Source organism: Suricata suricatta, chromosome 4 (genome assembly GCF_006229205.1).
Source record: "Suricata suricatta isolate VVHF042 chromosome 4, meerkat_22Aug2017_6uvM2_HiC, whole genome shotgun sequence".
NCBI classification, from domain to species: domain Eukaryota; kingdom Metazoa; phylum Chordata; class Mammalia; order Carnivora; family Herpestidae; genus Suricata; species Suricata suricatta.
Genome location: NC_043703.1, coordinates 50,127,433 through 50,153,248, shown reverse-complemented (window position 1 = coordinate 50,153,248; position 25,816 = coordinate 50,127,433). Strand labels below are relative to the sequence as shown.

The 25,816-nt window shown below is 43.8% G+C and overlaps 1 protein-coding gene across 2 annotated transcripts in view; it reads right to left on the bottom strand.

Moving 5' to 3' along the window:
• Positions 1-25,140, bottom strand: part of CNMD (chondromodulin) — a 32,387-nt gene extending 7,247 nt beyond the window's left edge. For both annotated transcript variants that reach the window (XM_029936642.1, XM_029936643.1), the window contains exons 1-5: positions 24,973-25,140; positions 24,440-24,580; positions 12,296-12,436; positions 6,307-6,420; positions 1,309-1,462 (exon numbers count right to left, since the gene is read on the bottom strand). In XM_029936642.1, the coding sequence (XP_029792502.1) occupies positions 1,309-1,462; positions 6,307-6,420; positions 12,296-12,436; positions 24,440-24,580; positions 24,973-25,044 (622 nt within the window). In that variant the 5' untranslated portion in view covers positions 25,045-25,140. The remainder of the gene's footprint in view (positions 1-1,308; positions 1,463-6,306; positions 6,421-12,295; positions 12,437-24,439; positions 24,581-24,972) is intronic.
• Positions 25,141-25,816: the final 676 nt, after the last annotated feature.

Genomic DNA, 25,816 nt, shown 5'->3' with positions numbered 1-25,816 from the left:
TGTCTTCCAGGGGCTTATCAATTGAATCCTATTCGCTTCACCTGAGCCAGAAAGTAGCATCTTATCCCAGCTTTGGGACATAATGAGATTAGTGATCTAGAGGAATAAATTAGCCATGGCAGAATCAGAAGTCTGAACTTTCTAAGCCTGGTCAGGTTTTCTTTTTTTTTAATTATGCTAAAATGTATATTAGAATTTACCATTTTAGCCATTTTTAATTGTACAGTTAAATTCAGTGCATTCACACTGCTGTGCAAACATCTGTCTCCATAACTTCTTCCGTCTTGCGGAATTGTAACTGCACCCTTTCAAAAATAACTGCCCAGGGCGCCTTGGTGGCTCAGTCGGTTAAGCCTCCGACTTCGGCTCGGGTCAGATCTCACATTCGTGGGTTTGAGCCCCGCATCAGGCTCTGTGCTGACAGCTCAGAGCCTGGAGCCTGCTTCCGGTTCTGTGTCTCCTTCTCTCTCTGCCCCTCCCCCTCTCATGCTCTGTCTCTCTCTGTATCAAAAATAAATAAAATATTAAAAAAAATAACTGCCCATTTCCCCCTCCTAAGCCTTGTGGTTTTAATGCCTGTATTTTATTTCCTTGCTGGTCTCTCTGTGTCCAATAAAATCTTTCAGAAAACAGTGTATCTCCGCTGTGTTGAGAGAAAGGCCCTTTTTCCACACTTGAGCCAGAACTACAAAGTAGGCCTTTAGGGGGGCCGGTGGGGCGACTGGTGGCAATGAAGAGTGAAGGTGTCCCTGGGGACAGGGAAACTTGACCCTCAGGGCTCACCTGCCCTTCACCACCCAGAGATGGCTCCAAGGTGTGCTCCAGCCAGGGCCCTTCATTTCTTTTCACCCGACTTAGGAGCTGATGCTCAAGCCTTGAACTTGAAGAATCTCAACCTATGCCCACAGCTGCTTTCGGCTGCCCCACATTCTAGGTGTGAGTACAGTAAAGATTCAGCACTATGACAGCTTCTTAGTCTCTTGATTCTCTGCTTTCGGAATAAAAAATGTAAAATTGGAAAGTGCAAACAACTCAGATTAAGGGGCAGAGCAGAAAGAAGGGGGAGGGTCATAAATAAACATGGCAGATGATGCAGTGGCTGTGTCTCCCTGATCTGCTTCCTGATGACCCTGCCGCTCGGTCCCTTCCCTGAAACATTCATGGCTGTCCCCTTCCTTCTCTTTGATCTCTCTTGCCAATTAGTGAGACACTGTGACTCACATCCTGATGCGTCTTCCCGGTTACATGCTCAGGCCTGTGGGGGCCCAGGAAACATACCAGCAGCATGAAGAGAATTTAAAATGTTACCTTTTGGATATGTTGGCTTAAGCCAGAAAATAGGAAGGTCACCACAGAGTTCTAAGACCTTAGAACTCAGGAAGCTGTTGTCCTTCACGGGCTGGTCTACAGCCACCCAAATAAGAGAATTTTCTTCATATTTAACTGGCATGATCTTGCCTTCCTGTAAGTAAGTAAAAATGAAATGCATTGAGCAGAGAGGACAGTGAAACGTGCTGCATATTAAGAGTCACGTGCTGGTAAAACATCATTTCGCCTAATAAAAACTTGAGAATTGTGTGTGGTGTGTGTGTGTGTGTGTGAAGGGATGTGAAGTGTGTGGTGTGTGTGTGGCGGGGTGTAGGTGGGGGTATATATATATTGTGTGGGGGGTGAATGTAGAGGTGTGAGCATAGGGGAGTATTGTGGGGTTGTGTGGTGTGTGTGGCGGGTGTCAGCAGAGGGTAGTAGTGTGTGTGGGGTGAGTGGGGTAGAGGGCATATGTGGGGTGGTAGGGGGTATTAGTGGGAGGTATGTGTGTGCGGGGTATGTGTAGGGTTGTGGGGTATGTGTGTGTGTGTGGTGTTAGGGGAGTATGTGTCGGGTGTGTGTGTGATTTGTGGGGTGTATGTAGGGGTGTATGTGGGGGGTGTGGTGTCTGTAAGGGAATGTGTGTGTGGTGTGTGTGTGTAGGGGAGTATGTGTCGTGTGTGTGTTATGTGTGGGGTGTGTAGGGGTGTGGTGGGGGCGGGGTGTCTGTAAGGGAACGTGTGGGGGGTGTGTGTGTAGGGGAGTATGTGTTGTGTGTATGTGTGTGTAGGGGAGTATGTGTCGGGTGTGTGTGTGTGTTATGTGTGGGGTGTGTGTTATGTGTGGAGGGGTGTGGTGGGGGGCGGGGTGTCTAAGGGAGCGTGTGTGGGGGGTGTGGGGGGTGGTATGTGTCTTGTCTTTGTAGCTCTCTTCACAATATTGGCTTTGTGCCGCTCTCCGCCCTGCCTTGGATAACTGAAATGTGTGAATACTGAGTGTCCTGAGTGGAAGTGAAAATTACTTGATACCAACTTTGAGATTTAGGTTAATCTGATGTTTTTGATCAAAGATTTTTTGAGGAAAAGCAATTGAATGGACTCTGAAATCCTATAAAGGATAGAGGAACCCTTCATTTGAAGTGAAAATCCTTTGGGGTTTTGTTCTGCAGCTTCCAAACAACAATGGAAAAAGCAAGTGATTGGTTCTTTAATGTCTTCAGTTCAAAGTATTATTTAACATAAACCATTTCTACATTTCCCAGCTATAACAAAACACATTTCAGATGCTCCTCACATCAAGCACACCACTGAGATTTCAAAGCTTAAACCCTAGATTTTTTTCTACAGCGAGATTCTGAGAATGGTCTGATAACCCAGGAGACAAATTTATTTTGTCAAGTTGTTCCTTTCATATATTTATTAGTTTGCAATAGGTTGGAGAAATTAAAATGTTTTCTCCATATATTTAGCTAAAAGCAGTGCTTCATTTACATACTTTCTCCCTCAGGCTTATGGTTGCATTAAAACAAAGTTATTGGAGGAAGCTAACACTCAGGTAATCCAGTTATTTACCTTAAATTAAATGGCTCCATCCAGGAAATGAATACTCTTTGGGTATAGCAGCTTTTTAAAGTTCTACAAAACTGATGAAAATTTTATAAGAGCAAGTGGTACATAAATCGACTCCATCATAATCTAAAGCATGTGGGGAAAGAATGGGGCGATGGGGATAACGCGTACACATGCATCCTACGAGCTAAGAATGTTAAATCAACTGGCCCAGGGTCTCGGCTGCCCATCCGACCACGTCTCTCCCTGCCCTGGGCAACACGGTCCCGCTGCGGCGTGCGGCAGCCGTGTCCCCGCCCCAGGAGAGCCCGGCCGCTCCCCTTCTCAGACCCCCCAGCAGCTTGGGGGTCCCTAGAGCATGCAATACCCACAAGTATAGTGGGGGGCTGAGAAACCTGCTTTTCCTAACTAAAGGAAACCGTGCTTGGCTTGGCTCAACCTCTTCCTGACTTCTGTACTTGAACGCACGGTCGATATTTTGAAGCTGGAAGGAAAGGCCAAAAAAAAAAAAAAAAAAAAAAATCAGCGATGGTGGCCGGCCGATCCAACGCCTGCAGCACCGCCTTCCACATCGCCTCCTATGGAAAAAATCCTTTTTGTTCAAGTCACTCTGAGTGTAGTTTTCTGCTACTGACAGCCAGCCACGTTCCTGATTCACACAAACACGTTGCCTGAATTCAACTTGTCCACCAGAGGGTCCACCGAGCACAATATAAACAATTAAAACACAGAAACAATAATTCACCTCTGTGGTCTGAGAAAAGAGTCAGATGCAGGCAAAGCTTTAAAATGCTAAACTGTTCATCCCTGAATTATTTCTGTATTCAAATAATTATCTTGAATTATTATTTGAAATAGTGAAAAACTTAAGATGGCTGAAGTATTCGAGAGCAAAAGACCTAAATTATAATCATCTGATGACATGCCTCCATTATCATCTACATTTTAGAATAACTAAGGTGAAAATAAGAATGTAGAACAATGTAACTTCAATTATGAAAAGAAAATCACACACCCCCACGCATGAAAAAAATTCACCAAAACATTAACATTAGTTGGTCATGGGTTATGCAATTGTGGATGATTTTCTTTTCTATTCTTCTATGTAATTTCCCAATTTTCTACAGTGACTGAATATTGTTTCTAAAAATGATAAAGAAAAAACCCCCAACAACTTTGTTTTTAAAGAACCTCAGAAATGTACTGCAGGCTTATGATTAGACCTCAGTCAGCGATGGGAGCAGAGCTGGCTCTTCTGGAAGGCAGGAGAGAACTAGTTCTATATCCACTTAAGGAGGAAATGTAAAGGCTTATGCATCACAGAAATTGAGTCATAGGACTATAAAAAATAGTAATGCAGTAAGAGAATGTCAAGGGTCAGGGCGCCTGGGTGGTTCAGTTGCTTAAGCGTCCAACTTCAGCGCCGCAGGTCATGATTTCGCGGTTTGCGGGTTCGAGCCCCCCATCGTCTCTGTGATGACAGCTCAGAGCCTGGAGCCTGCTTCAGATTCTGTGTCTCCCTCACTCTCTCTGTCCCTCCTCCACTCGCACTCTCTCTCTCTCAAATATAAATAATATTTTTAAAAGCTAAAAAAAAGTTCAAGGGTCAGAACAAAGGAGATCTTGGTCTCATTTTTATACTCTGTACTAGTGGGTTCACACTGAGAGCATGGCCTTCTGCTCTGAATGGCACAGCTCCTGAGGAGCAAACTGGAAAGTGGTCACGGCCAAACGACTGGGGCAGTGAAGGTCTGGAACCCATCCCACAGGATGACCGGGGACAATGGGAGCTGAAAACTGGAGACATGACAGCCCGCTTTAAAAACTCACTGGTTTGTTTCAGCCTTGGTTTTGTTTTGTTTGGAGACTCCTGCTGTACTGTGGCTCCATGACAGCAAACAATCAGGCTGTTTCCAGGCACCTGTGCTTGCCCTTATTTTTCCTCTTTTGCCTTAAGGGAGCTGATGCTTGCTCTCCCTTTCAGGGAAACAGGAAGTACCAACGCTGATCAACATGGAATTAGTGATTTACAGCAGCCATGTCGTTATTATCCAGTAGGTTCTAGGGCCTCGAGGACAGGATGCAGACCCTTAGTTTGTAGATGACAAAACCAAGGTTCCAGAAATGAAGCCACATCTACAGCAAGTGTCAGAGCTGGGATTTGAACCCACATTTTTCTAACTCTGATGTCTATCTTCTTCTCACTATATCCTGCCTCAACTCAAACAGAAGATGATAACACATGGAACCACTTTGTAAGCCCTAAAGTATTAAATAAATGTAACACATTAGATGTGTCTTTAGAACTCTGTGCAATTCTTAGAGTCAATTTTTATAAAATCAAGCTCAAAGGCAAGTTGTTAATAATAAATGGAAGAATTATACTTAAAATCCTCACAAGTCTGACACATAGTGAAGGAATTTGATACATGTTAAGAAGCTTCACTCGGCTGAACTCAAGCCAAGGGAAAAAAACCAGGGGAAGCCAGCTCAGCTCAGTGTAGGGCACTACAGTTTGAACTGTCCCCCTCCCCAGGAACTGGCCTGGAACCCAGGGAAGGGAGCGCCTTGTCACTGCTTGCAGCACGGCTGGGTGATCAGCCATTGGAGATTTTCAGGAGGAACCCCACAGCGATTGGAAGTGAGGCTAGAAGTCTCCTGAGGCCCCTTTAATGACGATTCTGTTATGAGAAGTCCTTCGTATTGTTTTCATCACTAATCAGTTCCCCAAGATCAGGCACACAGGGGCCACGTGAAGACCGAGCCCTTCTATGCACTTTAAAATGGTTTGGGGCCCCTGGGTGGCTCAGTAGGTTAAGCATCTGACTTCAGCTCAGGTCATGATCCCATGGTTCGTGAGTTCGAGTTCCACATTGGGCTCTGTGCTGACGGCTCAGAGCCTGGAGCCTGCTTCTGATTCTCCCTCTCTCTCTCTGCCCCTCCCCTGCTCATGCTCTGTCTCTCTCTGTCTCTCAGAAATAAACGTTAAAAAATTGAAAAAATAAATAAAATATGGTTTATTGGGATCCCTGGGTAGGTCAGTCAGTTAAACGTCAGACTCTCATCTCAGCTCAGGTCATCATCTCACGGTTCATGGGATCGAGCCCCACGTTGGCATCTGTGCTGACAACGCAGAGACTGCTTGGGATTCTCCCTCCCTCTCTCTCTCTCTGCAGATCCCCTGCTCACGCTCTCTCTTCCTCTCAAAGTAAATAAACATGAAAAAAGATATGGTATACCGTGTCGTGTAAGAATGATCGCTCGGAACCGACAAGGAGGACCAAAAGAGTTCCAACTCCTTTGGCAGAGAAGAAATAGAGTTTGTGTTCTGGCCACAAAGCTATCCAGGAACTAGAGACGGAAAGGACTGTGGATTCAAATGATGCCTACCAGACCCGCTTGCTGTCTGAAGCATGCAGCCAGTACCCACCAGTTCGGAGGAGAGGCTCTGTTTGGTCGCGGGGCCCACCTCAGGAACACGAGCCTTCACCTGTGCTTTGATGTAGCACTTTTCTCCTCCAGCAAAACGGATTCCGGTGATGCCCTAGGAAATAAAAGTTTATCCATCCATCTATCCATTCATTCATTTATTCAATGTGTTGAGTGTCTACCGCAAGCCGGGCACTGTTCCAGGCGCTTAACCTACTGAGCCACCCAGGTGCCCCAAACCATTTTAAAGTGCATAGAAGGGCTCGGTCTTCACGTGGCCCCTGTGTGCCTGATCTTGGGGAACTGATTAGTGATGAAAACTCGTGGCAGGTGACACCACTTGTAATCTGAGAGCCAGCAGCCCTACCAACACTGGTGACAAAACAGGGCAGAGAAGGAAAGGCTCGTTCTTCCCGAAGCTCCTCACGCTCTCCCTTGTGGCCTAATCGGCCATGTTCACACATGGGACCCGGGTCTCTTAGCATCACTTCGCACCCAGAGAGTGGTGGTAACAATGTCTTCACTCTCCAGGAGGAGGGACTCCAGGTTTACTGTTCGACTTCTCAACTCACCGCCCCAAGGCCACCTGCACAGATTTTAAAACCACAGATGCCTGAGGCTCTCCTCAGAGATTTCTGTTCTGCTGGTCCAGGGCAGCGCCCAGACAGTGGGATGCTTCAAAGCTACCCATGTGGTTACAGTGTAAAGCTGGGGTTGAGGACCATCGGTTTAGGGAGAAAGCAGCTTGTTCAGGATAAAAACATTTAAAAATGACTGAAACCACCTGTTGTAGGCTCACTGGTTTTGTCCCCTCACCTGAACATCTATGTTGAAACCTAACCCCCAGTGCAGTGGTATTTGGAGGAAGGGCCTTTGGGAGCTTAAAGGCAGAGCCCACGTGAGTGGGATTAGTGCCTCATAAAAGGGACCCCAGAGGGCTCCCTCACCACCCGCTTCTGCCACCTGAGGACACAGTGAGAAGACAGGCCAACTATGAACCCGAAACTCGGGCCACCATAGACCCTCATCAGCTAGAGCCTTAATCTTGGACCACCCAGCCTCCAGAATTTTGAGAGATTCCTGCTATTTTTAGAAGTCACTCTATGATAATTTGCTACAGCGGTGTGACTGAGCGAAGACACAGCCTTTGAACCCAAGCTTCTTCTGAACCAACAGCTCACCAATTTTCTCTTGCATCAAAATCACCTGGAGGACTTGATAAATAAAATAAGTGTTGGGCCCCACCCCCGGGGAGTCTGATTCAGGTCTGGAGTGGGGACTAAACTCTGCATTTCCCACAAGCTCTTAGGTGCTGCTGCTGCTGGGGGTCTAGGGAACACATTCTGAGAACCACTGCTCTCTGCTGTCTCCTTCCCGCCTGCTGCTCTTAATACACCTGTAAATCTAGGGCTGGTGGTTGGAAAAACAGGAGGCAGTGGGGGGAGGGTACTCCTCTTCACCTCACACCCGCATATCCTCTGAATGTCAGATGCAAGGCCGAAACACCATACAGCCATCACCATATCCCCCAAGGAGAGAGCTGATTCTGTCAAAGGATTCACAGCCCCGATGTGAATCTCGTGTTGAGTTAGTTCTGACGGTCTACACGTTGCAAAGAGAACCGAAGCCCACAGGGACAGGTCCTGTGGGAAGGAATCACACATAGGAACCACTTTGTCTGGCTACAAATCCATACCAAGCAGCTAGATCTATGAAGAGATTAAACAGTAGGAGTGGAAAAGCACAAGAAAGCCAAGCAAACCCCCTGCTTTTGCAAACAAACAAGGCCTCAGAAGCTGGTGATAATGAAGACATTTGCTAACAAAGATAATGAGGGAAGAGTCCAGTGCTCTCGCATTCTTCCAACAAGAGTCAGGCAATCTCATTGTAGCCGCACATTTTTTCTTTACAGAGAATCTCATAGAATTTCTGTGGCTTCAACCAGAAGTTCCCAATAAGGCGTCCTTCCCCCAAGAGGGCACTTTAGAAATCGCTCAGTCGTGGGTTGTCACAAAGACTGGGGCTCCCCTGGGCTTCCTTAGCCAGAGCCCAGGGGTGCCGGGCCCCAGAGAGACCAGGGAAGGCCCTGAAGACCTGACTGCCCCAGGGCCTGGCTGAGAAACTTGACTGTAAGTATCTGTGCCCAGACTTGAACACCCTTTTACATATGAAGTCAAAGTGACTTTGGGCATAGTTTCAATGTACAATGCTGACATTCTTAGGAGTGCAGTTACTATGAAAATGGAGAGAAAATGTTAGTTTTGCTCACTGTTTGAGAAAATAGCCTGGTATTTAATCTGCCAACGCACACGTCCGTCTGTCTGCATTTTAGGCTGCAGCACTGACAGCTGTTCACCTATCGGAGCAAGCATGTGATTTCAAGGATGTTTTTGAGTACATCAGGCTGAGCATTTAATATACTGAAGTCCAAGTTGGATTATAAATTGCTTTGGTTTTAGTTTTCTTTTATGTTTTAGTTGGGGGCCATATTGATTTTTAAACTTTTTTTTGAGTATGGTTGACACACAATGTGACATTAGTTTCAGGTGTACAACAGTGATTCAACAAGCATAGCTACCATCTGTCGCCATACAACCTATTACGATACCATTGACTATATTCCCTATGCTGTAATTTATTCCTGTGCCTTATTCATCCCATAACTGGAAGCCTGTGTCTCCCACTGCCCTTCACCCATTTTGCCCAACCCCTTTTTTCTCTCCCCTTTGAAAACTATTAGTTTGTTCTTTGTAGTTATAGCTCTGATTCTACTTTTTGTTTGTTTTTTACTTCTTGTTTATTTATTTTTTAGATTCTATATGTAAGTGAAATCATATGGTATTTGTCTTTCTCTGACTTAATTTCACTTAGCATAATACCTTCTAGGTCCATCTATGTTGTACAAAATAGCAAGATAGTATCCTTTTTATGGCTGAGTCACATTCCACTTTATCTACGTATCTAATCTATCTATCTATCTACCTACCTACCTACCTACCTACCTACCTATACAACATCTTCTTTATTCATCTAGTGATGGGCACTTGGGTTTCCTCCATGTCTTGGCTACTGTAAATAATGCTGCAATGAACATAGGAGTGCATGTATCTTCTCGAACTAGTGTTTTCATAGTCTTTGGGTAAATACCCAGTATTTTTAATTTTTTGAGGAAGGGTTATATCAATTTTTGAAATCACTAATGTACCTATCTGTGAGATGTGTGGTGAATGCTTGTATATGCCTATCAGTTTATTCTATCTTTCTAGCCAGGGTTATTATTATATAAATGAGTCATTGGGTCTGGGAGGGTTGGCTTAAACCAGTATCATTGATGCTTTTGAGGGTAAAACTTTTTAGAACATAACTCATACACTCTGAACACACCCCTTTTTGTATTCCTTGGGGCACTGACGAAGACCTTCCTTGACCCAACTCTCTAGTCAGGCTCCTCTGAGTCCTCGTTTTGACTAGGCCCCGACTGTGGGCTCTGGCTTGGCCAGTTTATTCCAGTTTTAGCAAGTATCCTGCTGAGTCTGCCTTGATATCTGATCACCCTGGCTTGGCTTCAGAAAAATCCTGTTGGTTTGGTTTAGTAAAGAAATACTGTACATGTTAGCTATTTTCTATCCACTGATATCCCCATCCTGCTCCTTGGCTATAAATCCCCACTTTTCCTTACTGTATTCAGAGTTGAACACAATCTCTCTCCTCTACTATTAAAAACCCACTGTAGTAGCCTCCCTTGAATATGGTTCTCTTTCCCTTCTTTAACAAGTACCTTGAATGATTTTTCTTTCACACTATGGAGCCTAGAGTCCTTTGTTCAATGCTATTCCCTCTTGGGAGGATTTTCTTCCTATTGTCTCCACTAAAATCTTGGTGGGGTCCTAAGTTAGCAGGGGAGACTGTTCCCTTACAGTTCAGAGCCTTTCCTCATCCACCCCTGTCTCTACTCCCCCACCATTCCACCATGTTGGGCTACTTAGAACTCAAGAGAAGGTCTGTGCATTTGTATTCAGTATTCCTCTCTGGGTCTCTTCTCTGCTGGTTGAAATCCTAATCATTCTTCAAGACCTGATTCAACTCTCACAACCTCTGTAAAACCTGCTCCAATGCCCTCAATGCCTGAAACTGCCCCCTTCTGTGCCCCACAGAGCTGCGTATATAGCTCTGTGGCAGCACGTTTCCCAGGCTGACCCAGTCACTCCTGTGCAGAATGTCTGTCCCCCCGCCACCCCATTCCGGCCGGGACTGTAAGGTCCTGGAGGGAGGGAACAAGTGCCAGTCATCTTTGCATCTCTCATGCTCAGCACTGTCCCATGCACACAGTAGGACCCGAAAAATAAACACCTCTTGAATTTGAATGATGGTTTAAAGTATAGGAGAAGGTAATTGTGCCAGTACCATAGTGGCTGATTCATGTGTTTTCAAAAGTCCAGGCTTGTTTAAACCCATAACAGGTTCTATCCATCAAAAAAATGTCCTACTCACCAGTTCTGACTTAGAGAAATGTAGAAGCTATCAAAGAGAATTGATCAGTTTGTAAAATATTTGTGGCCCTGTTGGCTTATGAGAACAAAACACAATCAATACCATTAATGGAACCAAAGGATTATAAAACAGAAATATAGGCCTGGGATTAAAATATTTTAAAAGTATAGTCCTGATTCATGCCCCTTTGAGACAGATGGATCTTTTCTTATTCATCTGCGAAGCTACGTTTGCATATCATGGTACTGTGGCACATCATAGGTATTCAATTTTGTTCTGGGTTGAATGATGTGTGTGGGAGTCACATTTTATCATTTTACATTGAGCAGTACCAAGAAAAAATGCTCCTACTTTGTCCTAGGTCTAGCAGTAAAAGCCTTTAATAGGTCCAGAGAAATTATCTTTGTGCATTGACCAGAGCCATTTGCCAAACTCTGATTAAACAAAGAACACCGGTCACAAACAGCTACAGAGCCTGCCCCTCCGCCTACCCCAGGCAGAGCCCCCCAAACAGAGACAGTCCCTGTCATCAGCAACACCTAACAGCACGGGAGTTCTAAGGTTGGCATCTGTTTGGTATTCAGTAGGCCTTGTGAAATGCATTTTGGCATCAGCAAAAGGAGTTCTTTCATTCCAATGAAAAGCATCTCTAGTTTTTCTCATCAATCGGCACAAGGTTGGTCGATGAGATGTGCGCAGGCCAATAAACTCTCAGAAGAGACATTATTTTTGAATGCCTTTTTTCGTTATGAAGTCTCACCTACTCCATCTACAGATTTAACAGGACAACACAAACAGCGATGCCTCTTATCTTAGAACAGAAAGAGAGTAAGATATGTACGTGGGCCAACAGGAAAGAGGGCCCGGAGCGATACCGTGTTGCACAGGCGCAAAGCGAAATGGCTCAAATTGCCTCTAAATTGAACTTTTGAAAACAAATGTGTTTGCTCTTTTGAAAGGAGATTGAATGTTTTGTCTGTAATTGGCCACGGTCAGAAAACAGGATTATAATAGGGGAATTTCTCCATGCTAATTTTCTGATTAAATGGGAAATCTGAAGAATTGAGCAAAGTATGTAAACAGATCCCACCTTTTGTTGATAAGATTGTTAAGTCATTACAGTTTCCCTCTTGTGTTTCAGTTCACATTTCAGTCTTTGCAACATTCTAGGATATTCTGAATCTTTTATTCACTCTGTTATAGAAAGCTGCTTGGAAAGAAATAGCTCTTTCAAGTCCTTTTGCCAAGACTTTATATAGTTCCAAGAACTTGTTCTTTTCAGTGCCAAGGTGTTGTGTTTTTCATTCTGAAACTATCAAGGACAAAGAGTGGGCCTTTCTCAGAGAGAATATGCTGTGTAACACATGTGGGTTAGTGGTGCCACGACTGCCATAAAGAACAGTTACATTGGGATGTGTGTGAGAGATGCTTCTCCCAGGATTAGGAAAGTCTTCCGGACTTGCCTGGTTTAACTCTCTAAATGTATGAAATATACTTACGTTCTGGAAATCATTAACTTCAATTGCTTCTTCGGCTCCACTTCCCATTTTAAAGGTCTCCAGGTTGTTCCCAGCATCTATTTCCATTGACCCATCTTGTAATTTCCCATTGATGCTCATGGTATAATGGACATTGTAAATCTGGAAGTGAACATAGGAGTCAGTGATGCTTTCCTTTTAGAACAATTCAGGGCTTATCTTTAGATGTGCAGTATATGGAGTGGCTATCATATTTGTTAGAGATACACTGAATCATCGCTAAAAGTAACGTAGTTAGATATGAGGACGTCATCCATACACCTATCACTTAATATGAAGATTTCTTTGAAAATACCTTCAAAGTAAAACCTTTGGTAGAATTAGTCTACTAATTCAAATATCTCGGTGATTGCAATCCTGGCTGCATATAGCTGAGGAGAATATTCACCCACCATGCATGCGTTTCCCTTGAAAGAATCAGATCAAAACCTGTGGGGATGGGGCTTGGGCACAGATCTTTCTAAGTCAACTCTACTTTGCAGCCAGAGTTAAGGCCCATTGATGGATAAGTGGTTAACTGGATTGTTAACTGAACAAGCCTGCAGCTGGCACCTCAATTTGAAAGTTTATTTTTAATTTTTAAAAATGTTTATTTATTTTTGAGAGAGACAGAGACAGAGTGTGAGTGGGGGAGGGGCAGAGAGTGAAGGAGACACAGAATCCGAAGCAAGGCTCCAGGCTCTGAGCTGTTAGCACAGAGCTGAGGCAGGGCTCAAATCACTAACTGAAATCATGACCTCAGCTGACATCAGATGCCTAATCGACTGAGCCACTCACATGCCCCAATTTGAAAGGTTTTAAAAAATACGTTGGTTAAGATTGGGCACCGTGTATGGTGTACAGTCAGGACTGCAGACAGGACTGGGTTATGCCTGATACAGGCAGAGCAGCGTTTGTGGAGTGCAAGGTCAATGTGCACATCTGTTCAGATCAGAGTGGGAGTTAGTCATTTTAACGACTATGGGATAGGCATATGTATTGTAGGGCATATTGTTATGAGACACGTGGGGCTGAAGGGATGGAGACTTGGCCTCAGCAAAGAGCACTGGCCAGGAGTGAGAAAAATGAGTGGCCAACCCACTTATCCCTGGGTTGTGGGAGTTGCCTTGGGTGTAAAATGAAGAAGTTGGCCTTTGCAGATGGTTCTCGTTTATGTCCTTGGAGCTCTGAAGTTTCACAGAGGTGGCCAACAGGTGGTGGCAGAGGAGGTGGGGCTATGATGTGGTCCTTTCTCTCCTGCTCATCTGTAATTTCACCAAGTGGCTCTGCTTGTTGTCTCTTTTATGTTTTGGATTTCTTTTTTTTTAAATTTCTTTTTAATTTACATCCAAGTTAGTTAGCATATAGTACAACAATGATTTTAGGAATAGATTCCTTAAAGCCCCTTACCCATTTAGCCCATCCCCCCTTCCACAACTCTCCCAGTAATCCTGTTTGTTCTCCATACTTGAGAGCCTCTTATGTTTTGTCCCCCTCCCTGTTTTTATATATTTTTGCTTCCCTTCCCTTATGTTCTTCTATTTTGTATCTTAAAGTCCTCATATGAGTGAAGTCATATGATATTGGTCTTTCTCTCACTAATTTCGCTTAGCATTATACCCTTAGTTCCATTCACATAGTTTCAAATGGCAAGATTTCATTTTTTTTGATTGCCGAGTAGTACTCCATTGTATATATATATATACATACATACATATATATATATGTATACATATATATACTACATCTTCTTTATCCATTCATCCATTGATGGACATTTGGGCTCTTTCCATACTTTGGCTATTGTCCATAGTGCTCTAAGAAACATTGGGGTGCATGTACCCCTTTGAAAAAGCACACCTGTATCCCTTGGATAAGTACCTAGTAGTGCAATTGCTGGGTGGTAGGGTAGTTCTGTTTTTAATTTTTTGAGGAACCTCCATACTGTTTTCCAGAGTGGCTGCACCAGTTTACATTCTTAGCAGCAGTGCAAAAGAGATCCTCTTTCTCTGAATCCTCACCAACATCTGTTGTTGCCTGAGTTGTTAATGTTAGCCATTCTGATGCGTGTGAGGTGTACTCATTGTGGTTTTGATTTGTATTTCCCTAATGATGAGTGATGTTCAGAATTTTTCATGTGTTGGTTGGCCATATGGATGTCGTCTTTGGAGAAGTGTCTATTCATGTCTTTTGCCCATTTCTTCACTGGATTATTTGGTTTTGGGGTGTTGAGTTTCATAAGTTCTTTATAGACTTTGGATACTAACCCTTTATCTGATATGTTGTTTGCAAATATCTTCTCCCTTTCTATGAGTTGCCTTTTAGTTTTGCCAGTTGTTTCCTTTGCTGTGCAGAAGGTTTCTATTTTGATGAGGTCCCAATAGTTCATTTTAGCTTTTGTTTCCCTTGCCTCCAGAGATGTGTTGAGTGAGAGGTTGCTGCGGCTAAGGTCAAAGAGGTTTTTGCCTACTTTGTTTTCTAGGATTTTGATGACTTCCTATTATTTTTGCATATGTTGTAAGAAAGTGGTCCAGGTTCATTTTTCTGCATGTCACTGTCCAGCTTTCTGAACACCATTTGAAGAGACTGTCTTTATTCCATTGGATATTCTTTCCTGCTTTGTCAAAGATGAGTTGGCCATACATTTGTGGGTCCATTTCTGGGTTCTCTATTTGGTTCTATTTATTTAAGTGTCTGTTTTTGTGCAAGTACCATAAGGTATTGATGATTATAGCTTTGTAATAGAGCTTGAAGTCCAGGATTGTGATGCTTTCAGGTTTGTTTTTCTTTTTCAAGATGGCTTTAGCTATTCAGGGTCTTTTCTGGTTCCATACAAATTTAAGGATTGTTTGTTCTAGCTCTGTAAAGAATACTGGTGTTATTTTGATAGGGATTGCTTTGAATATGTAGATTGCTTTGGGTAGTATTGACATTTTAATAATATTTGTTCTTCCTATCCAGGAGCATGGAATGCTTTTCCATTTTTTTCTGTGTCTTCTTCAATTTCTTTAATAAGTTTTCTATAGTTTTCAGTGTATAGATTTTTCACCTCTTTGGTTAGATTTATTCCTAGGTATTTTATGGTTTTTGGTGCAATTGTAAATGGGATCAATTCCTTGATTTCTCTTTCTGTTGCTTCATTATGTGTGTATAGAAATGCAACTGATTTCTGTGCATTGATGTTATATCCTGCGACTTTGCTGGATTCATGGATCAGTTCTAGCAGGGTTTTGGTGGTATCTGTTGGGTTTTCCATATAGAGTATCATGTCATCTGCACAGAGTGAAACTTTGACCTCCTCCTGACTGATTTGGATGCCTTTTATTTCTTTGTATTGTCTGATTGTTGAGGCTAAGACTTCCAATACTATGTTGAATAACAGTGGTGAGAATGGACATCCCTGTCATGTTCCTGATCTTAGGGGGTACGCTCTCAGTTTTTCCCCCTTGAAGATGATATTAAGTTCGGGTCTTTCATATATTGCTTTTATGATCTCAAGGTATGATCCTTCTATCCCTCCCTCCTAACCTGAGGTTTTTTTTTTTTTTTTTTAATCAAGAAAAGATGCTATATTTTGTCAAATCCTTTCTATGCATCTGTTGGGAGGCTCATGTGGTTCTTGTCCTTGCTTTTATTGATGTGATGAATCACATGGATTGTTTTGTGGATATTGAACCATCCCTGCATCCGAGGTATAAATCTCACTTGGTCCTGGTGAATAATTTTTTAAATGTATTGTTGGATCCAGTTGGCTAATATCTTGTTGAGGATTTTTGCATCCATGTTCATCAGGGAAGTTGGTCTATTGTTCTCCTTTTTAGTGGGGTCCTTGTCTGGTTTTGGAATCAAAGTAATGCTGGCTTCATAGAATGTGTTTGGAAGTTTTCCCTTCCATTTCTAGTTTTTGGAACAGCTTCAAGAGAATAGGTATTAACTCTTCCTTAAATGTTTGGTAGAATTACCCTGGAAAACCATCTGGCCCTGGACTCTTATTTTTTGGGAGATTTTTGATTACTAATTCGATTTCTGTACTGGTTATGGGTCTATTCAAATTTTCTATTTCTTTCTGTTTCAGTTTTGGTAGTTTATATGTTTCTAGGAATTTGTCCATTTCTTCCAGATTGCCCATTTTATTGGCGTCTAGTTGCTCATAATAGTCTCTTACTGTTGTTTGTATTTCTGCAGTGTTGGTTGTGATCTCTCCTCTTTCATTCTTGATTTTATTCATTTGGGTCCTTTCCTTTTTCATTTTGATCACACTGGCTAGGGGTTCATTAATTTTATTAATTCTTTCAAAGAATCAGCTTCTGGTTTGATTGATCTGTCCCACTGTTTTTTTGGTTTTGATAGCATTGATTTCTTCTCTAATCTTTATTATTTCCTGTCTTCTACTAGTTTGAGGTTTTATTTGCCGTTCCTTTCCCAGCTTTTTAAGGTATATGGTTAGGTTGTGTATCCGAGACCTTTCTTCCTTCTTTAGGAAGGCCTGGATTACTATATACTTCCCTCTTATGACTGCAGTTGCTTCGTCCCAGAGGTTTTGGGCTGTGGCGTTATTTTCATTGGCTTCCATGTGCTTTTAAATGTCCTCTTTAACTTCTTGGTTACACCATTCATTGTTTAGTAGGATGGTCTTTGGTCTCCAAGAATTTGCTATCTTTCTCCATTTTTTCTTGTGTTTGATTTTGAGTTTCTTAGCACTGTGGTCTGAAAATAGCCACTGTATGATTTCAATCTTTTTGTATTTGTTGAGGGCTGATTTGTGTCCTAGTATGTGATCTATTCTGGAGAATGTTCAATGTGCACTGGAGAAGAATGTGTATTCTGCTACCTTAGGATGAAATGTTCTGAGTATATCTGTTAAGTCCATCTAGTCCAGTGTGTGATTCAAAGCCATTGCTTCCTTGTTGATTTTCTGATTAGATGATCTATCCACTGCTGTAAGTGGGGTGTTGAGGTCCCTTACTATTATGGTATTATTATCAATGAGTTTTTTTACATTTATTATTAATTTATATATTTGGGTGCTGCCACATTTGGAGCATGTTTATAATTTTTAGGTCTTCTTGGTGGATAGACCTCTTAATTATGATATAATGCCCTTCTTTATATCTTGTTATAGTCTTCATTTTAAAATATAGTTTTTCTGATATAAGAGTATATACTCTAGCTTTCTTTTGCTGACCATTACCATGATAGATGGTTCTCTATCCCCTTAATTTCAATCTGAAGGTGTTTTTAGGTCTAAAGCGGGTGTCTCGTAAACAGCATATAGATGGATCTTGTTTTCTTATCCATTATGTGCCCCTTTGTCTTTTGATGGGAGCATTTAGTCAATTGATGTTTAGAGTGTGTACTGAAAAATATGAGTTTATTGCTATCGTGCTGCTTGTAGAGTTGGAGTTTCTGGTGGTGTTCTCTGGTCCTTTCTAGTCCTTGTTGCTTTTGGTCTTTTTTTTTTTTTTTTCTTTTTCATCTTTTCTCCCCTCAGAGAGTCTCCCTTAAGATTTCTTGCAGGGCTGGTTTAGTGGTCACGAATTCCTTTCATTTTTGTTTGTCTGGGAAAGTTTTTATCTCTTCTATTCTGAATGACAGCCTTGCTGGATAAAGAATTCTTGGCTGCATATTTTTCCAATTCAGCACATTGACTATATCCTGCCTTTCCTTTCTAGCCTGCCAAGTTTTTGTAGATAGGTCTGCTGCTAACCTGATCTGTCTTCCCTTGTAAAGGAAAGACTTTTTTTCCCTTGCTGCTTTTGTAATTATTTTTTTGCTTGAGTATTTTGTGAATTTGACTATGATGTGCCTTTTGATGGTTGTTTTTTGTTGAATCTAATGGAAGTCCTCTGTGCTTCCTAGATTTTGATGTATGTGTCTTTCCCCAGATTAGGAAAAGGGCCTGCTATCATTTGCTCATTTGCTCATATACCTCTTTTTCTCTCTCTTCATCTTCTGGAACCCTGATGATTCTGACATTCTTTTTTAATGAGTTACTGATTTGTCTAATTCTTAAATCGTGCTTTTTTTACTTTAGTCTCCTGCTTTTTTTCTGCTTCATTATTCTCTATAAGTTTGTCCTCTATATCACTGATTTGAAGCTCTGCCTCATCTATCCTTGCCACCATGGCATCCATTTGAAATTGCAGCGCAGTTATAGCATTTTTAATTTCATCCTGACTAGCTTTTACTTCTTTTATATCCACAGAAAAGGATTCTAATCTATTTTCAACCCCAGCTAGCATTGTTATTATCATGATTCTAAATTCTGGCTCAGACATCTTGCTGGTATCTGTGTTGATTGATTGCCTGGCTGTTGTTTCTTTCTGCTTTTTCTTTTGGAATTGAATTCCTTCATTTCATCATTTTGAAGGAAGAAAAGGAATTATTAAGGGATATAAATTAAAATTATAAAATTAAAAGCAACATACACAAAAAAATCAAATAAATGATGCTAAGTCCTAGATGTATTTTGGTCTGGTTGTTGAAAGGAATTTGATAGAGTAAAGAAATGGGGGGGGGGTAGGGAGGAAAAATGTTTGAAAATTTAAAACAGTGAATACAGTGAAACAGAATAAAATGAAATGATGGAAGTAAAATAGAATTTGAAAAATTTACAAGAAAGTATAAAATATTGTAGAAAAATATTTTTAATAAAAATTGAAAATAAAAATGTTTTTCTTTCTGTATTCAAGAAAAAGAAATGAGGAAGAAAAATTATTGAATAACTGACCAGCGAGCAGACTGCAATACACTTGAAGTTACATCATCTTCCCCTAGAAGTTAATCTATGAAGCACTTATAGTCTGTAAATTAAGAGGCAGAGACACTTGTGGCGTTCCTGAAGAGCAATGTTGGCCCAGTTGGGCGGGGCTTAGTGGAATGTTTCCGTTCCCCACCAGATGGCGCTGCTTAGCTCACTGGGGTGGATTGTTGTCATGCTTGTGGTTGCTTATGTGCATGCGCGGGCGTCACTCAGCTCCTCTGCCTCTAGTATTGGAATACTGTTCTCCCCACTTAGCAATCGCACACCGGTCCTTTGTCTCTGACTTCATCTACCTCCCGCTTTTCCATTGTCCGCGACCAAGCTGTCAGGTTACCAGGCGGCACCTCCCTCATAAGTTAGCTTAGATGCGGCTGTTTTATGACTCCTCACTTCTGAGGGACTGCGGCTTTGACCCGTCCAGACCTGGAGGGGGGGGGTCTCACGAGCAACGGCCAACGCCGGAGTCATCCAGGAATGTTCCAGGACTGTGCGGCTGCAGATGCCCAGAGACTGCGGCCGGTGCCTGCCCGCCTCGGGAAATTTCACGCCATCCTGTAGTAGCAGTGTTTCAGGGATCATAGAAAATCACAACACACACCTGGCACCAGGCTTCACCCTTAACATCCTGTTCCAGCACCAGCGAATGTGTTTGTTCTCTGGGGTCTGCGGCCTCCCTACAGCCTCTACCAAATGTTCTCGCAGCAAGGGAACTGACTCTCCCGGTGTGGCCCAAGGACCTCGCTCTCCGCTTCTGGGGATTCGCCCTTCCCACCAGGCACTGCGAGGTAATGAGCTGCGTTCTTTCAGACTTGGTGTTCCCTGTGTTTATAAAGTCTTAATGGAATTTAAACCCTCTCCTTTTTCCCTTTTTAGTTCAGTCCCTGTGGCTGTTTCCACTTTCTCTCCGGCTGCTTGGGGTGGGGGTGGGGCTTTTCCTGTACTCTTCTCTCCCCCTCCGCGCTGCCGTCCTCTCTCCAGAAGCAAAAACAGCTCCCTGCCCTCCGCAGCTTCTCTCTTCCCCAGTTCATCTCTCTGCACCGTGTACCTGCTGAGTTCTGTGGTTCAGGTCGTGCTGATTATTGTGTTAATCCTCAAATCAGTTTTCTAGGTGTGTTGATGTGGCTGTATTTCATGGACGTGAGATGCAAAAAAATGTTCGATACTGTTCTGCCATCTTGGCCCCTCCCTCTTTACATTTTGGATTTCTAAGTAAGATCTTAAAAAAGATAACCCCATGAAATATATATATATGTATATGTGTGTGTGTGTATATATATATATATATATATAGGTTTTGAATAAATTAGTTGATCTAAAGGGTTCTCTTAGCTTAGACCATTTGTTAGTATACTACCTTAAAAAAAAATCACACACCGCTCTTGCTCAGTGTGCTGTTGTCCTGCTAGAAGTTTCTCAGTGCTGTGGGGTAGTGAATGGGTCTTGTCTTCCCTCCCTTCTTCTCCTCTTCCATTCCCCCTTCTTTCCTATTTTTCTGACTTTGAAAAATATGTGTGTATATGTGTATACACACATATATACATCTTATATGTAATATACAAGATATAAAAATCTTTAAAGAGGGAGGACTAAGAACTGAGGAGAGACACTTGCTATTTAGTGTCCGGTCTGTAGGTCAGAACTGCAAATAGCACAGATTCAATTCAAGTCCGATTTTCTCCCTCATTATGAAGAAAGACTGCTACATGGACAAACACTGGAAGAGGTATCTGTTATTACAGGATCATTACTTGTAGAAAACTCATTATCACAAGACCCACAGAGCACAGTTTTATTTTTACCAGCAGAGATGCAGAGATGGCTTGGGTAGTCAGGATACTTCCAGGCACCGGCCTTCGTTCAGTGGAACAGAAGATACCAGCACGCTGTTTCAGCCAGCTGTCGGTCAGTGCCCTCCCTTCTGTCCTGATGAACTTGGATCCCTGCAGCACAGTGGCCTCTGGGGTTGCCTGATCCTAAGAACCACTTCTGAGGTTTCTGATTGAGCGGAGCTGAAGCAGAGCCCACTAGCCTGTGTTCACTTTGCATCTCAGGTGGTCCTTCTGATCAGCCCAGTTTGGGAAACCTGTTTTCTTTGGCTGGGCCCATGCCTTTCGCGGGGAAGGTTTAGAAAGCAGCCTCTGTTCTGTCCCTGTGCTCTCTGAGCAGCCACTATTCACATGAGCTAAGGATGACTACCTAAGGAGTACGGCAGACAACATTTGTGGGAGTTCTGCCACAAGCATCCTTCACTCATGCAACAAGAGGCTGTGTGTGTGTGTGTGTGTGTGTGTGTGAGAGAGAGAGAGAGAGAGCGAGCGAGCATTGCACATAAGCTTTTACTAATAAGGCAATGGAAGATTTCAGAAATGAACAGTTTCTAAGTTCTTAGCAGATCTTGAGACAAAATTGTAACACAGAAGAGTGGTTAGTGGTCCTAATTTTACTTTCCTCTACCATCCCCCCGCCATCTTTGCACCAGCAGAAGCTCCTTAACTAGGCATAGGTATTGCATCATTTTTTTTGTTTTCTTTATTTAGGTTAATTAATTAATTTATTGAGAAGGGGAGGGGTAGAGAGAGAGAGTCCCAAGCAGGCTCTGTTCTCCACATATAGCCTCATGCAGGGCTTGAACTCATGGACCGTGAGATCATAACCTGAGATGAAGCCAAGAGTTGGGATGCTTAACTGACTGGGAGCCACCCAGGTGCCTGGGTATCGCATAATGTGTAATGTAGCTTTAGCTCATTCTTTATGAGGAGCACACTGTCTCCATGGGGCAACAGTGAGAGGTCTGGGCCCTCCTGAAGGGAATGGTGGGATGGTAAACAGTCCAAAGTTATTTCCAAAGTACTGGGCCCTACGCTCAGAAGGAGGCTGGGCTGGTGGAGTAGTAATCATCTTGTCTGCTCTGAGCCCGTGGAGCTGTGGGCACCTAAGGCTATTTTCTAAGCACAGTGAAGTTCATTGTTTGCCAAAATTCTGCTCAGTATGGTGCCTTTTACAGGGAAGAATATTTGCTAATTAGTTTCTAATGAAGCCTGGGTTCTGTAAGATGAATTACATAAGGATTGGGAGAATATCTAGAAAAATCAATCTGAGAATAAAGGCCCCAAGCAATGGTCTCACCCCCTCGTCCCACAGGGCAGGATGGTCAGCTGTCTCATATTGGTGGGACTATCCCAGATTTCAGTGTCTGTTCCGTTTATGATAACGTGGGTGAGACATGGCGTCAGTATTTGAGCCTGGTCACTCGTCCCCCAGTTATCAGCAGTCTGACGTTTCCACCGTCCTGCAGCTGACTTCCAGCAAACCTGTCCTAAGGGGATTTACCCATATCGAAGGGCTGGAGGGGAATTACAGCTGGTTCTCCTCTATAAACTAATACAGAAGAGCAGAGGCATGGATAATCCCCAAGGAGTGAGCAGTCCATTTGGTGGGGATGTCATTTTGTTTGACAGAGACTTACCTTTTTGGATTACATTTTGTCTGGGCTGTTTACACTTTCATGGAAAGCAGCAGCCCTGTGCATGTGCTATGCGTAGATGTTGCCAAACATACTCTATTTCCTATTTTGGGGTTTGTTTTTCAGACTTGAGTGATATAGGTCAGCACCAAATATTTTGGGAATAAAAAAAAAATCTATCATGGTTTTCTTCATTCTTCTGCCTGTAGAGGAAATAGCAATAACTTCGACTGTTGGCTAGAAAATGTGAATCACTATTCCTCTGTATTCTTAGAATTTAATACTGCTATCATTGGATCAGACTCTTGTGGTAAAGTGGAAGATGAAAAGAGGGAGTCCTATTTAGTCAGTATGACCATTCAATCTCTCTTTTTAGAAGCTCGTCAGTTAGTTGTGTTTGCCTTGAAAAATTAAATGCCAAAGGTATTCATTTTAATATTCATGTTTAAAATCTTTACCTTCCAAAAAGCAAAGCTATTTTTATCTCCAAGTGACCTGTACCACTGAGGTTCTGTCATGGAAAAGGCAGCTTTTACATCCAAATACCATACAATTTCTCAAGGGTTGATAATCGAAACCCCGCTATTAATGGAGATGTAAATCTTGAAATTGTTGTCCTGTTTAGATTTGCTGCTTTCAAACATGATCATCTGGCCAACTTCTCTATTTAAAATACAAATACATAAAGGCACTTTTCAAATATACACAAAAATATTGTGCAATTCTAATCTTACAAATCGATGCTTGTAAATTTGATATAGTCTCTAAAACAGACTCAGTGCTAAATGGCATGATTATCTACAGTAGGCATTTGAGTTAAAAATACAAATTATGCAGTGGCTGCGGAAGATGTGATGTGTAAAATGGTTGAATTGCTTTCAGCACCATTTTCTCTAAGTACTGGAATTCGTTCATGCTTTGAATTTCATCGTGGGGGTCCCCCCCCCCCAAACAGCAGCCAAAGATCCTCTGAGGGAAGTGATTAAGAAACAGCCCTTTGTGTGCACCCTGGAGATGGAATTCTTTTCCATTAGTTGAAATAAGCTTATACCAGGCCTGGCAATGGTCATCAAGATAAAATGCCCCCCTTTTCATAGGTGAACGAAATTCAGAGTATTTAGAGAACACCCTGGAATTCTGCCCAGTCAAGCTAGAAGCAGTTTTTTATACTCCTTGAGAGATGGTGGAGCTTTAAAATAAATAGTTACATACAAAGAAAGTGGGACAACAGTTAGTGAAACAGTTACCGTTAAATCACATGTGACTAGGCCAGAATTGATTTTTAAAGAGATTTGCCACCTTTAACGAAGTTATACCATTTCTTTTTCTTAGAGCAAGAGAGAAGGGAGCGTTCATGGATAGGTCACACTCAATAAACAGACAAAAACGTCTGAAAGTTCAAATTCATCCCCAGTACTGGGTCTGAAGCTTAGTCGTAGGTACTTAAAGTCAGAGTCTTTCTCAGCCAGGAGAAGCCTTAGAGATCCTAGAATTACATTTCTTCCCCAAGGATGAGGCCAGAGAGGTGTCCTACCTCATCCGCAGTCACAGGACTGCAAGCGCCTGGCTGAGATTCGGAGAAAACGGATTTCCCTTAACCATCCGTCGATTTTCCCGCAACTCTACCTTTTAATATTCACCGTTAAAACCCTAACTTGCTTTTCTACAAAGTAGCTAAGAGCAGAGAGCAGCGGAGCAGTGTGGGAGGGAAGGCAGAAGGTGCCCGGAGGGGACCCAGAGGCAAGCGTGAGCTGGGGCGAGCGGCCCCCTCCGGCCCGGCGCTCTGGCTCCACCTAGAGGGCAACGTGTGGGTGACAGCGAGGACCCCGCCGCCTCGCACTCCTCCCGGCCAAGCACCCGGACTCCGGTAGCACCCCTGCGCTATGCCCTCTGGACTTACGTGATTGTCGCTCCCCTTCCAGAAGTAGAAGGCCCCGATGGCCCCGAAGAGCAACAGCACCGCCCCCGAAATGAGGACCACAGCTCCCACCTTGAGCAGCCGCGCGGGGCTGGAGGGCTTCACGGTCACCGTGGCGTACGCCTGCGGACCAGGGCCGGGGAGAGAGGGGTCACCTCTGCGCCTCGCCCCCCGTCCCCCAAGGACTCCGGGCTGGGGTGGGAGACACCGCGCCCCCTTTCGCCTCGCTCCCTCCCGAGGGTCCCTTGAACTCAGGGGTGGATGTGCGGGCGATAAGCAAACTTTTGCGGAGCAGGGTCATAGCCTCGCGGATGCGCACCTCTGCCGGCCACATGACAACGGCTCCTGGGTCCTGTCCCACCCTCTTCTTCCCACTGGTCTGCGCATCCCGAGCCCCACATTTGGTGGCACAAATCCCTGACTCCGGGCAGTGGATGCAGACACCTGCACAAAGGCCGGGCTCTGCGTGCCCAGTGACCCGGCAGCGGGATCGGGGATCCGGAGCCGGTACTCACCGGGGGACTGCAAAACTCGACGTCGTCAGGCCCCACTAGGGCGATGGGAACTTTGTCGGAGTTTTCTGTCATGGCTGTGGCGGGAGGAGCGAGACGCTGGGAGTCTCCGCGCTGGGCTCTGTCCCGCTGCCCCGAAGCGCCGCGCACAGGCGCGCGTGCTCACACTGTGCCCTGTCCCGCCCGGGCCAGCCCCGCGGTCCCCACCCCTTCCAGCGCCTCACCTCTCTCCTCCCTTCCCTCACAGGCCGGGCACCAGTGTGAGCTCGTGCTGCATCCCTGACGTCCTCCCCGCCCCCCCCCCCCATTTCCTATCTACCGCCCGCCTCCCATTCCCTCCCTCCAAAACACCCAGAGTGTGTCACGGTGGGGACGGAGATTGGGAGGGATGGGTAGACTGGGGATACCGAGTTCTGCGATCCCAAGAAATGTGGAAATGTCAGAGGCCTCTACTGTGACACCCGCCTGGAGGCCCATTTACAGCCTTTGTGTGTGCGCTGGTTGCTGGTGGAACAGGACTGGGTGGAGAGCAGACTCTGGCCCTGCTGGAGGCTCCTGGGACTAGAGCATGGAGCAGGGCCTTGGATGTGGTTGTCACCGTGTCTCCGGGAGTTCTAGGAGAAGCGTACAGTGGTAGCAAAAGTGAAAGCCAAGCAGAGGGGGCTGGGGGGAAGGAGCTGGGGGAGACCACAATCAGAGTGCATTCTGTTTGGTTGACTAAGTAAGTTAACAAATCAACAATGGCAACGCGTGGGCGTACACACACACCTCAAATACATTATGTCCAAAGGAATAACTAAAAAAATATATATATACACACATATATATGTGTGTGTGTGTATATATA